Source organism: Xenopus tropicalis, chromosome 2, assembly GCF_000004195.4.
Source record: "Xenopus tropicalis strain Nigerian chromosome 2, UCB_Xtro_10.0, whole genome shotgun sequence".
In the NCBI taxonomy this organism is placed as follows: Eukaryota; Metazoa; Chordata; class Amphibia; order Anura; family Pipidae; genus Xenopus; species Xenopus tropicalis.
In genome coordinates this window covers 41,978,997-41,992,206 of record NC_030678.2, presented here as the reverse complement: position 1 = coordinate 41,992,206, position 13,210 = coordinate 41,978,997, and the positions used below count along the sequence as shown (strand labels likewise).

Sequence of the window (13,210 nt, the reverse complement as noted above, 5' to 3'; positions counted from 1 at the left end):
AAAGGTTGGGGATCCCTGCTATAAGGAGCCCTGTATTTAATCCCCCAAATCACACTTGAAGGGTTAGGCACAAGTGCTTTCAGTATGTGGCTACTATGATTTTTGTTCTCATTTTCTTTTTGTGTGTAGGCTTGATACAGATTGTTTGAGTCCTGACATCCAAAGCACAATCCATATTGGAGATCGAATCCTTGAGATTAATGGTACCCCAATTCGTAGTGTTCCCTTGGATGAGGTAATTAATAATTAATGTCCATTGTATTTCTTGTAACATAATAATTAATCCTTCATTCTCTGCATTTCATAATTTTCCTTGTATTCCTTAATTTTCCTTGTAGATTGATGTTCTGATACAGGAAACAAGCCGCCTTCTGCAGCTGACTATCGAGCATGACCCTCACGAGACCCCCACATTGCCGAGCCCTTGCACCGAGATTACAGTGAGGCGGCAAAGGCCAATAATGTAAGGAACTTTTCTGATCGTGAGATTTGTCTTTGACAGTGTTAATGGTCTGCACCTCTTTCAGAAATTGCACAAAAGCCACGTCTTTTATAAATGTTATAGTTTCTTAACTGGCCATTAGAAGTTTTTCCTGCACTTCAACATGGCACAATTAAATCTCTTTGTACAGGTTATTGGCAAACATTGGGAGTTATAATATAGCTGTGTCTGTGTAAAGCTGTTTAACTACACATGTCTCTCTAACATTGTACCAAAGTACCCTTGGCTAACCCTCTGGATTATAACACTACAGCTGTGGGAAATGACAAATATGGTTGTATACAGTTAGCCTGAGACAATCGGATCCTAGGCAAGGATGAAACGGCAATATAATATAGTAACATGTTTGCAGACCTTATCGAATATGCAATAAGAGAAAACACTTGCACACTCAGCACCTCTATTTCCATAAATCCCATTTAAATGGAATGTAAATAATGAAGCTATTTTGGCCCTGTAAAAATACCTTCTTTTTACCCCACAGGGCTTAATATGTATATTTTTCTGCATCAGGAAGTTTCGCTAGCCAGCTGTCTTACATTTTTTGCATACTACAGGTATGAGACCTGTTATGCAGAGTGCTCGGGACCTGGGGTTTTCCGGATAAAGAAAATCATTTAAATATTGAACCCAAAAGGCTTGTTTTGCCTCTAGTAAGGATTAATTATATCTTAGTTAGAATCAAGTAGACAGTACTGTTTTATTATTACAGAGAAAAAGGAAATAATTTTTTGGATAACAGGTTTCTGGATAAGGGATCCAATACCTGTATAACTTGAATAGCATTTTTCCTATCTAAACATGTAGTGTAAATATGTCCTTATCCGCCAACAACAGAAAAAGTGAATTTAAAGATATTGAGATATTTATAAAGAGTGTTAAGGTTCTAAATATAGACTGGAAATTTCAGAACTGCCACATATTTCTCCTGTGAAGGACATATTCAGAACTTTTGCTCATATTTACGCACATAAGACCACAAGCCACAGACCAACGTAGTGTTAATTATTCTACATCCCACAGCAGCAGGCAGGCAGATTTAAAGCTTCCCCTCTCTCTGCTTTTGTAGCAATTCTTTTATTGTATCTTTACCAGAGGTGAGTTCTTTATTTTCTATATTAATTCATTTCTCCTGATTTTTGGTGCCTGTCCTGTACATAAGGCAAACACCTGATAGCCTGTATAATCTGACCCCCTGTCCTCTTACTGTTAATTTCTTTTCTAGCTAGCAATAATAATAATAGCAACTTTGGTCAGTTGGAAATAAAATATATGTGTTTAAAATGAGAGGGGGTAGAGTCTTATATACTTATATTAGGGCCATTGAAAGGTTTTAAAGGGGTAGTTTAACCTTTTTAAGTTTCATCATAGAATGTTATAAAATGTTATTGCTCTTTGAGGCTTCATTTTAATAGCAGACATTTTTTTCATTATTGATATTTTTATTCTGGCCCTCATCCATTCAAACTACTGCCTGGTTGCTACAGTAAACTTTAGCCTGGCAACCAGATAGCTGCTGAAATTTCAAATTGTAGAGCTGCTAAACAAAAAGTGAAATAATTAAAAAACTGAATATCACAGTCACTGTTTTATTACTAAATTCTTTTGAAGGTGAGTATCCAGAAACATTAGCTATTAGCAGTCAGTGATGGTGGTTAGAAAAGGGAACCTGCTGTATCAAAGTTCATAACTCTGTGATTGCCATGCTCAGATAATAATAGTAATAAGCATTGTTTAGTAAGAACATGCCATTTGAATCTGATTTAAATGATATGTAAACATTAAAATCTAATGTTAAATTGCTCAGGCTGCTTTTATTTAAGTTTTTATTAACTGCCTTTATAATGAATTTTGTGACAGCACCACCTGCTGGTCAGTTGGAAAAAAAGAGAAGTGTTCTGGTGTTGCTCTGTTCATGAAGGACTCTGAGAGTACTGGACTCTTTTGTGAGCAACATCAGAACACTTCTGTTTTCCTTCTGAAGGGATATCTCTTTGACCAGCAGGTTGCACTGTTGCTACAAAATTTATTATAGCGACAATTAGTAAAAACTTAAATAGCTCTGAAACTGAAAAAATAATGACTGTAAATTGCAAAAGTGCTTATAGCACTCTGAGCAGTTTTACAATAGTTTTTTAAGGTTTACTTATCCTTTAATGATTCAAATTTTTTAGTATGTAGGTTGAATTTTTAGCTCGCCAAAAGTTTCCCCTGCAAGTGGGCAGCTTACTGAATGTGTCAGAGTTTTGCAAAAGTATAAAATGGAAACTTACTTTCTGCCCACTCCTAATCTATATTTAAGGCGCAGCTGTAGTATAGACAGGTCACCTGGATCCAGCTGCGTGGGATCACCTTCCTGTTCTCGCAGAGACATGAGCCGCTCTGAGTCTGTCCGTACTGTCACTGGTGTCCACCGTATCTTCCGACCCTCAGATCTTATGCCAGGAGAGGTGCTGGGAAGGGGATGCTTTGGTCAAGCTATAAAGGTGAATAACTTGGTATTTCTACATGGCAGTAATAATAATGTTCTCTGACTTATAAAGATGTATCCTTAAAGTATTTTCCTATCACTGCTCCTTAGCTGGAAAGTAAACTAAGCATGCTTAGAAGAACATCAAATAGTGCTTTGTGCACTGTTTTTCCCTACTCAAAATGCTCCCCATTGCCAGCAATGGAAGTGATTTGGGGCATTTTTTTGCATTTCATATTTTAATATTTTAATTCATTCTTTTTTTTGTTCTTAGACATTAAAGATAATGTGGAATTTTCTGTTACATAAGCAATCCATCTTTTCTGTCAGCTCCTTCCAGCACACTGTGGCTTAGTTGGCAGCGCCGGATTTCAAATCCGGGCGCCCCGAGGCCGCCCCCACCCCCTTCCTTGCGTGCTCATGCGCAAACAAACCTCTCTCTCCCCGTACAACCCTCTCCCCGCCGCCGCGCAGGGCGCATGCGTGCCCATTTAAACTCCGATACGGAGCAGTGGGGAGGAATCCCCATTGCTCCGTACGGGAGCAAAATTTCACAATTTCATTGCGGCGGGGCGGCATGCCGCCCCTACATTTTTGCCGCCCTAGGCCCGGGCCTTTGTGGCCTCGCCACAAATCCGGGCCTGTTAGTTGGTATCATCTGAATGTTTTCCCCAACTATTCAAATTACCACATGGCCACAGCATTGGCTTGCATTCTAAGGTGGTTATGTAATAAAAGGTGCTAAGTTTCCCCAGGAGCAGTAACCCATAGCAACCAATCAGCAGGTAGACCCTGCTCCTCCAGTAAGCAACTAATTGATGTTTGTATGGGAGCCTTCCATCTGGCTGCCCAGCCAGGTTTGAAAACCCCATCAGGTCCCCGTAGGCCAGCTGCATAATTTTTTTGATATTTAGGGTCCACGATTGGATTAGCACAACAGATGGGGAAAAGATCTGCTTGTTTGGTGACCTTGCCTGGCCAGTGTGCTTCAGCCTGCTAGTGTTTATCACTGATCACAGCCAACTATTTCCATGCCTGTTTCTGTAAGTTGCTGTAATTTTTTCCCCTAGAGTTGCATTTTATTAAATATTCTGATTTCTAACCCCCTTGCAGGTTACTCACCGGGTGACTGGGGAAGTGATGGTAATGAAGGAGTTAATTAGGTTTGATGAAGAAACACAAAGAACCTTCTTAAAAGAGGTTAGTGCAAGTTAATTGCTTAATTCAGGCAAGTTTGGTTCCTGCCTGCTTTTTTATCTGCATTAGCTGCTGTATGCTCTAGGTAAATGTAATTCTTTCACAGGAAAACATGTTTTTTTTTAAAACGCATCAGTTAATAGAGTTGCTTCAGCAAACGCAAAGTTTTTTTATCCATTAAAATGTGCTTGCAATGAGTGATGTTAAAATAGATTTTTTTTGTTACCCTTGATATCAAAAATGTAAAAAGAATGCATTATTGTGCAAGGGGGGGCATTTACTAACCCTACAACTTTTTCGGGTCAGGGTTTTTGATGATGAATAAGTCTCAAACCCCCCAAAAAGTCACAGGAAAAAAAGTCACAACTTTTATTATATGTTTTTCTGTTTTTTTCTGTTTTTCTGACAATTTCGAATTTGAAAACTGTCCACCTAAAACCTGTCGAGGTCTTGTGGAAGTCAATGGCAAATGTCCCTTCAGTGGAAAATTTTTCTTTGCTTTTAACTTTTCGAGTCTTTTGGATTTTTGACACTTATTGCATTAGCACATTTTTATGAACTGAACACAGCTTCTTTAAAATTTTGGAGAGGGAATAATTGCAAAGCACTCTATATTAAAACTGTGCCTGTGCTTATTCTTTATGTGCAAGTCTGCTTCAATTTATAATTCAGCCCAGAGTAGTATGTGTAGGTGCAAGTACCTTAACTGAATAAAAACATAAAGGTTAAAACATTTACATTAACATTTTATAACCTACTTCTTGGTTAAGTTTTACTTAAGTTTTCATATTTATTAGTCGGGGTCGTCGGCCACATTCAGTCTCAGTTTGTGTTATGGTCTTTGACTTGGAACTAGGAACACACTCTGTCCACACTGCTTCCAGTGGTCCTTTTCTACTAAACCTTTTATTGAGTCATTACTAGTGAGTTGTATACTACTAGTTTAATTACATAGCACTTCTCTATGCCAAATCTAAGTTTGATGGGAGCCATTATGGAGACTCCTGTAATTGTTCTATGGTTGTTTACATTGTCGTTCCTGGGGCTGCTGCCATCTAAGGCAGCATCCCTTACCTTTTCAACATCGGAGAGGGTCAAAGGGGGGACTGCATTACATGCTCTGCTTAGAAGATCCACATATTGTCATAATGGAAGCAGCTTTTTGCCGCCTCGGGCAAGGTTCTTACTTTGCCTCATGGAAGGAGCACCCATGATTATTTAGAAGCAATGCCAGTGAGAGACTAAGTAACACTGCTTTTGAGGGGTCAGTATGTGATTTCAGATTTCTTCAAAAAATTCCCTTATGTAAGTACCTGGTCCAGAGAAATCTCACCCCTAGGTAACAATTTGTTTCCTAATATGCCAGAATAATTTTTATTTAGCCAGACTTTATGGTGCCTTGTTATAGAGGTGTAGTCCTAATTCACATGGTACTGTTATGGGCATTTAACACTTATAAACCCCACATTAAATATCCATAAATTCATGATGACAATAGGAATCACATGAAAATATTAACACGGCCATTTTTTTTTGCCTCATAATACACATATCAATTTGTACAGTACCTATGCCATAGTTCTAAGGGTTTATTTAAATTAATTAAAAATAACTCATATATAAAATCATTTTTATTTTCCCATGTAGAAATAAATACTATTGTTGCAATTGTATTGTTGCCATATATTGGTTCTTTATCGGTACTTCTATAGATGCACATACTGTTCGTATGCTTTAGCCTCTAAGCATTAATTGTAATAGTATCTGCATTCAGAAATTGCCCGTGATTTTACTAACCATCTGTGTCTCTGTCTGATGTAGGTGAAGGTGATGAGGTGCTTGGAGCACCCCAATGTGCTGAAGTTTATTGGAGTGCTATACAAAGACAAAAGGCTAAATTTTATCACTGAGTACATCCCAGGTGGAACCTTGCGCAGAGTTATAAAGAGCATGGTGAGTTCCCTTCTAAAATTGCCTTTTTCCCAAGCACTAAATAGCCTGGGATCAATTCCATTTATTTCTTAAATACTTGATTTTGGTGCTTCATACATTAGGAAGTCCCCTAGCCTGTGACCTGCATAGATTTAAAGGACATATCAACCCAAAAAGTTTTTTCTTTTTTTGCCTCATGAATGAAAGCATAATTTTAAGCAAGTCAGAGTTACCAGGGCAGGGAATAGAAAAGGACAGACAAGCACTGCTTTTAATAGCAATTATATATACAAATAACTTAAAAACCTTTGCAAATGTGTAATGAATTAATATTGAAAAGTTGCTTAAAATTGTGTTTTATTTTATTAGACAGTTTTATTTTGGGGGTTGACATGTCCTTTAAAAGGGACAAATACCTACTCATGTAATGTAATGTGCCATTCTAAGCAACCTTGCAATTTACATTATTTTGTATTGTATTGTAGGCTAATTATAATGGCGGCAATGGGGCAGTCGGTTCAGGGACCGCATCCACAAGCCGATGCGGTCCCCGATCCGACTGAATCTTTTAACCTGCCCGATCGATATCTGCCCAATTTCAGGCCAGATATCGGTCGGGTATGGCCGTCGTTTCTGCTCCCACACAGGCCGATAAGCTGCCGAATCGGTCCAAGGGATCGATATCGGCAGCTACAATCAGCCCGTGTATGGGGACCTATAGTTAATAGCAGTTTACAGCAGTCTAAGTGGCATACAGAATAGGGTACATTCATAATATTTAAGATCAGTGACAGAAATAGAGAAGAACATATATTTGTTCATGCAGAACTTTTTAAAACTGCATGCACACTAAAAAGTGTGTGTTGATAGGTAAGTGGGTGGTTTAAAATAAGTACAAAGTTTAGTGTTTTCACTCAAAATTGTTCGTGCACACCATAGTTGTGTACTCTGGGCTCAAACTTTTTATGTAAATACACTGATTAAAGGGTAACATTGGTTTGTGAAAAAATATTTGTCTTTTATACTGTATAGATTGTACCAAGTAGTTGATGATTCATCTCTTATGTTGATTTTTCAGGATGCACACTACCCATGGAACCAGAGGGTTAGCTTTGCCAGAGACATTGCAGCTGGAATGGTGAGTACAAGTGCATTTTAATGGATTTTTTATTAGCTCTTCATGACTGAGCATATTCCTATCTGATCTCAGATAAGAGCCTGTCCCATTATTTTGATTGCAGTTGGCAATTGTTCTTCCTGTACCCTGATGTTATAATACTGTTATATTAAAAATTATTTTAATAAATATATTTTGCTTACCTAGACATATCTTCATTCTATGAATATTATCCACCGGGACTTGAACTCTCATAATTGTCTTGTGCGTGAGGTAAGATGTTTTCACATTTCAGCAAGTCTGTGTTAAATATGTAAGCAGGTACAAACTGGGGTTATGGGTCAGAAAATGTATATTATTTACATTATTTATGTTTACTTTGCTGACAGTCGGGGGCATGAGCACATAGAGCTACTGAGACTTTCTACCCTTATGTATATATTCAGTAGTATTTCCATTTTGGCCTGTAGTTCACAGTAATATTGAAACCCATCTATTTTGGCCCTGTAGGCTAAAAGGTTGGATGTGATGTAAAGAACAGCACTTGTACTGCTGATTTAAAAATACACTTAAACTCCAAAGACTAATGGTGCTTTCTTCCCTGAGAGATGCTGTTTTCAAAACCCATTGAAACAAAAGTTGGCTGTATATGGAGGCCGAGTCAGTAGTTATTGACTGAGGGTCTGCCCAATTGAAAATCAGTCAGATATCTATCTGGCATGTTTAAAAATGCTATCAAAAGGGACTGCAGATCTTCAACTTTATGGCCAAATTTAGTATAGACCAGTGGTGGGCAAACTGCGGCTCTTTAGCCCCTTGATTTCGGCTCTTCCAGGTGCGGGCTCGCACATACAGCGTGATTGCATTTTCGTTGCCCGTAGCAAAAATCAGCAGGAGGGGGGTGGTCTTTGGGCTACGGGAGTTGCAGCACAGGCAGGGGGCGGGATACGCAGTGTAGGGGAGGCTCGCTCATTTCATGCACGAGTGAACCAATGACAGTCTGCAAAAAATGTGGCTTTCAAAAGAAATTTCAGTCACTGTTTTGTTGATATTTGGCTCAGTTGACTAATAAGTTTGCCTTCCACTGGTATAGACTATATATTTTCATGACAAGAGGCCACTCTTCTTTACCAACATGACAAAGTAAAAGTAGGGAACCTGTTGCTTTTGTCACTGTGCTGCGGTTTTATTGCAGTAACAGCTTTATGAACTTGAAAAAAGTTCAGAACAGATAGCTAAATTGTTGTACCCTTGAATTACAAATTTTGCTTTTGTAGGATGGAAGTCTGGTGGTGGCAGATTTTGGCCTGGCACGTTTGGTTACAGATGAGACTCGTGATCTACGGAAAGACAGAAGGAAGCGTTACACAGTGGTGGGGAATCCCTATTGGATGGCACCGGAGATGATAAATGGTAAAATATATGAAGTATGATATATTTGTTTAGATCAGACACCAACACCTCTTATAAAGCAGTATGAGCAGATAAAGGATCATGCTGCATGGGCTTTTATTGGCCCCTGGTGCCAGAAAAGCAGTTTATATGGGTTATATTGGCCAATAATTCAGTATATCACTGATCCAGCATTAGGTAGCCACAAACTGGCTGGATTAATTGGCAGTCCACCTACCGGTATCTGGCCTGCTGGCTACAAGGCTAGATATTGTCCAGTATTTGAATTCATACAGTTGGGAACATAACATTGACCTGTTCTTCTGGGTAGCTTCCTCAAACAAGCAGATGTAATCAAAAGTGAGAAGGGGCTTTTGATTGCAGCTGTTAAAATAGTGACTGTCTATGGCATCTTACAGCAGCCCCTCTGGCATTTGCCAGAATCCAAAAATTGCCAGTCCAGGCCTGAGGGTGACTTTCGCATGTGAATGTGTGCTAGGCAGTACGATACAAACTCTTTTCCCTTTTGGTAACTTTACCATTCAGCTAAATATACTGTATTTCAGATTTACCTTGTGTCTACCTACTGCTGGACATATTTTGGTGGGGGCTGTTTGGGCCTGTGCACTTGGAATGCTAAGATCTATGTCTGGGCCTGGAACACTAGTAGTGGCCCACAGAAACATGGTGTCTTCACAAGGCTTTTATTTCCACTTTCTCTGTTCACCCTGACAAAACGCTGTCACTGAGGGCTTTGCTTTGTCTTGGCTGAAATGCTTGAGATCCTGTTTTTTGTTGCAGGGAGAAGCTACGACGAATCTGTGGATGTCTTTTCCTGTGGCATTGTAATTTGTGAGGTATTTGTGCTGGTTCCCATTATAATACTCTTTGCATGTTTCATTGGTTCTGTGTTCACTAAGTGCTTGGTTGTTGGCGTCCATCCCGGCCCTTTTTGTATTGCCTTAAATTTGGTGACATGAGAGTTCAGTACTGTATTTTCTTCTTTCCATTTTGGTAGATAATTGGACGCGTAAATGCTGACCCTGATTATCTCCCTCGCACCATGGATTTTGGCCTCAATGTCCGTGCATTCTTGGATAGATTTTGCCCCCCAAATTGCCCACCAGGATTTTTCCCCAGTGCTGTGTTGTGCTGTGACCTGGATCCTGAAAAGAGGTAAAATGGAAAACTTGTAAATCCAGTCTTGTTTGATCTTGATTAGCAGTCCCATATCAGATTAATGACACACAATAAAACATAGAATAGGCAAGCAATAATAGAACATCTGAGCATAGACTTCTGTGTGTAATTTTCTGCCTTTGTAGCTGGTCTTGTTTTATCAGTTAGTCTTTTTTATTCCCACTGTGATAGAAGCATGTCAGGTGTGTTCCCTGCAGTAAAATCTTCTATTCTACCTGTGCTCTGTTGCAGGCCAAGGTTCTCACAGTTGCAGCTTTGGCTGGATTCCCTACTTAGGCACTTAAATCTTCAGCTGCCCCTCAGTTCACATCTTGAACAACTGGAACGGAATTTCTGGGAGAACTACAGGAGGGGTGATAGCACACTTCACGTGCACCCCGAAATCCCCGAATAACCCCACCCATGGAGGACGGTTTCATATAAACACCCCCCAGACTGTGTATATGGGGATCTCATTGCTTATCTTGCACGGAGTGGGGATGTGGCCCCATGTTCTAACAAAGAGGATCTGTTGTGTGCAGAGCTGGAAACTGTTTGACTTCTCAGAAGCATGGAGGGCTTTCCAAAGATTCTAGAACCCGTCTAGTTCCTCAGGGTGCCTACTGAGTTGTGCTGGTTGATGTTTTTTTCTGGTGAGCTAGCTTAGATTAACCAGGATTGATTTTTAGGGCACTTAAAGTTTTCAAAGTACCAGAAACAAATTCTGTAGTTCGTACAGGCGTCATTACATCACTTCCCTCCCTGCATGGCGCCACCTTCTCTTGACATTTTGTGCAAAGAAGCCTCCTGCACCTTGTGTAAATAGCTGTATGTATATTTTGGTTGTGGATAGCGTTTTGTACATAGCTTCCTTACTGTAGGTACCGTATATATCCTCTCACCTTTCCCAACCTTATTCGTGTTGCTGTCTGTTCTCTGCAAACCATTGCTTTATGTAGGCTCAGGGTTACATTGGAGTGAATGGGACCACAATGCACTGGGGCTGAGAGTAAAGAAAACTGTGAAGAAACCTGTCTTACTATATGCACATTATACGTGTGGGGTACTTCTTTCACTGCAGTGTTGCTTGGATATCATTCATAATTGTTAATTAGTTTGTTTGATTGTAAGCTTCCACGCCCAGCAGCACATGAGGTCACAATATATCATCAAGATCTGTTGCTGCTGAATTAAATTGTAACGTAGGGAATTCACCGTGTCTCAGACCCCACTCCCACTCCATTAATGTTATCCCAAGAGGTAAAAGTCATTTGCATTTCTTAAAGCGACACTGTCATCAAATACTTTCCATTTATAAATAATTCAATTTATTTTTTTACATAGGCTTAAATATTGCAAAATTTTCATAAAATGATGTACAAATACTGTGATTTGGTTTGCTCTGCTTTAAACTTTCCTATCTTTGCCAGGCCTTCTGTTCAATGATATTAGGCTTCTACATGCTACAGGAGTGTAGCTGGAAACGTCTTTTATATAAAAAAATCATTTTTCTGTTTTGTTTTAAATATATCTAGAAATTCATTTATGAATCAGCACTTTTTTAAATGATACACTTCTGTAGTGTTCTTTACTGTTTCAAAATTATTTTTTTGTCCAACACTTTTATTATTCAGCCATTATTACAGTTTACAGGCACATATTGATGACAGTATCCCTTTAATGACACTGTCTTACAGATATGTAATAAAGCAGTACACTTGTCCCAAATTATCACTGGCAAGTCTGCCACCACCTTTACTCTAGGGCAGTGGTTCTCAGACAGTCGGGATGCTCCATTTGAGGGAGCTTGGACAGTGGCAAGGGGGCTCAGTCTAAATGCCAGTTAGTGTACGAATTGGGGACAGTGCCAATTTTCTCTTCCAGATACCCCTGAAAGCCTCACTATGTTTGCTGTTGTATTCTTGTAACTGTGACTGAATTAATGATACATTGGTAATTTCCTATATCTGTAATCTTGTTACCGGCTAAAGAAGAATCCTGATTACAGGTTTTACCTTCAAAGGGGCTGCTCTATAGGTGCAAAGCGCCAGAATTTGTGAATCCATCCTAACTATCTAAATAACATCTATTTAGCAAATTCCAGTCATGTTTAAAGACAGTGTATGTTCTATGTGTATCAGAATTCATTTATGTCTTGGGGGGTGAATGTGTTGAGATACTGTACCATGGCCTCCATATTGTCTCTCATTGGCTGATGGTTGTTATGGTTAGAGACTCACCTGCTTTAAGGTTCATAAACAATTAATGGGCTATGGTACATGATGCATTTTGATTGTCATTGGCACTTCCTACTTGCTACCAACAATGGCTGCCAGAATTGGTGCCAAAAAAAGTGATGATCAAAACTGTGCCATAGCCCTGTGAGATAATCTGGTGAGAGTGTAAGTGTGTTATAGCTTACAGATGAGTAAGGATACCCTTTTACCCCTATCAGTTGTGTAACTGCAAAAAGTGCATTATTCCAGTTGATAAAAGTGTACTTTATACTTCCTCACTTGCCTGTGACTATGGGAAATCTTGATATTTGCTATAATTTGCAGTGTTTTGCACATTTATTTTCACAGAAGAAAAGTTGCAGATTCCACACGATTGCCTTACGTTGGTTCAGGATTTTGCATGCTGCGACTCTGTATCTGGGGTTGTGCAGGCTTGCAATTGGGCGTATTATCTGTGCTGCTATGTGCCAACTGCAAGCAGAATGTGGCTTAGATTTCATGTTATTTATTATGTTTTCTTTGTGTAGTCTACTTTACTGCCTCCATTCAGGCATTGTATCCACCTACATGGTTATTAAACAATTCAGTAGTTAATGGGGTCACTTACCTTTCAGTTACATCTTAGTATCATGTAAACAGTGATATTCAGAGACAATTGGTCTTCATTTTTAAATTTATTTTTTTTAGCTTTTTGTTCATCAGCAGTTCAGGTATGGGACCCATTATCTGGAAACCAGTTATCCAGAAAGCTCCAAATTACGGGAATGCCATTTATCATAGACTTCATTTTAATCAAATAATTATTTTTTTTAAAAATGAATAATTAATCGTTACTGAAGGCAAAACAATCCTTTTGGGTTTATTTAATACTGAAATTGTTTTTAGTAGTCTTAAAGTATGGAGATCCAAATTACGGAAAGATTCAATATCCAGACAACACTAGGTCCTGAACATTATGGATAACAGGTACAATACCTGCAGTAACAAAAATGTAGACTCACAGAGCAATTGTTTTTTGGCTGCCAGGTCCCCCAACAACTATTATTTTAATGGTTAATTGCTTTCATTTTAACCATTATTTTAATGGCCAAGATGGAAATAGACAGTAATGTAATAACAGGCAAAACATTCAGATGCTATAATAAATGATTGCCAATAACATACATGATTTGGAAGGGGTTCAG

The 13,210-nt window shown here is 38.9% G+C and overlaps 1 protein-coding gene across 2 annotated transcripts in view; it reads left to right on the top strand.

Moving 5' to 3' along the window:
- The window catches only part of limk1 (LIM domain kinase 1), a 59,240-nt gene extending 46,620 nt beyond the window's left edge, over positions 1-12,620 (top strand). Inside the window, exons 5-15 of one of the 2 annotated variants that reach the window (XM_012957333.3) lie at positions 130-235; positions 339-463; positions 2,805-2,988; positions 4,086-4,172; positions 5,991-6,122; positions 7,180-7,239; positions 7,426-7,491; positions 8,496-8,631; positions 9,412-9,467; positions 9,629-9,786; positions 10,042-12,620. In XM_012957333.3, coding sequence (XP_012812787.1) covers positions 130-235; positions 339-463; positions 2,805-2,988; positions 4,086-4,172; positions 5,991-6,122; positions 7,180-7,239; positions 7,426-7,491; positions 8,496-8,631; positions 9,412-9,467; positions 9,629-9,786; positions 10,042-10,204 — 1,273 coding nt within the window. In that variant the 3' untranslated portion in view covers positions 10,205-12,620. 2 annotated transcript variants of the gene reach the window in all.
- The last annotated feature ends 590 nt before the right edge of the window (positions 12,621-13,210 follow it).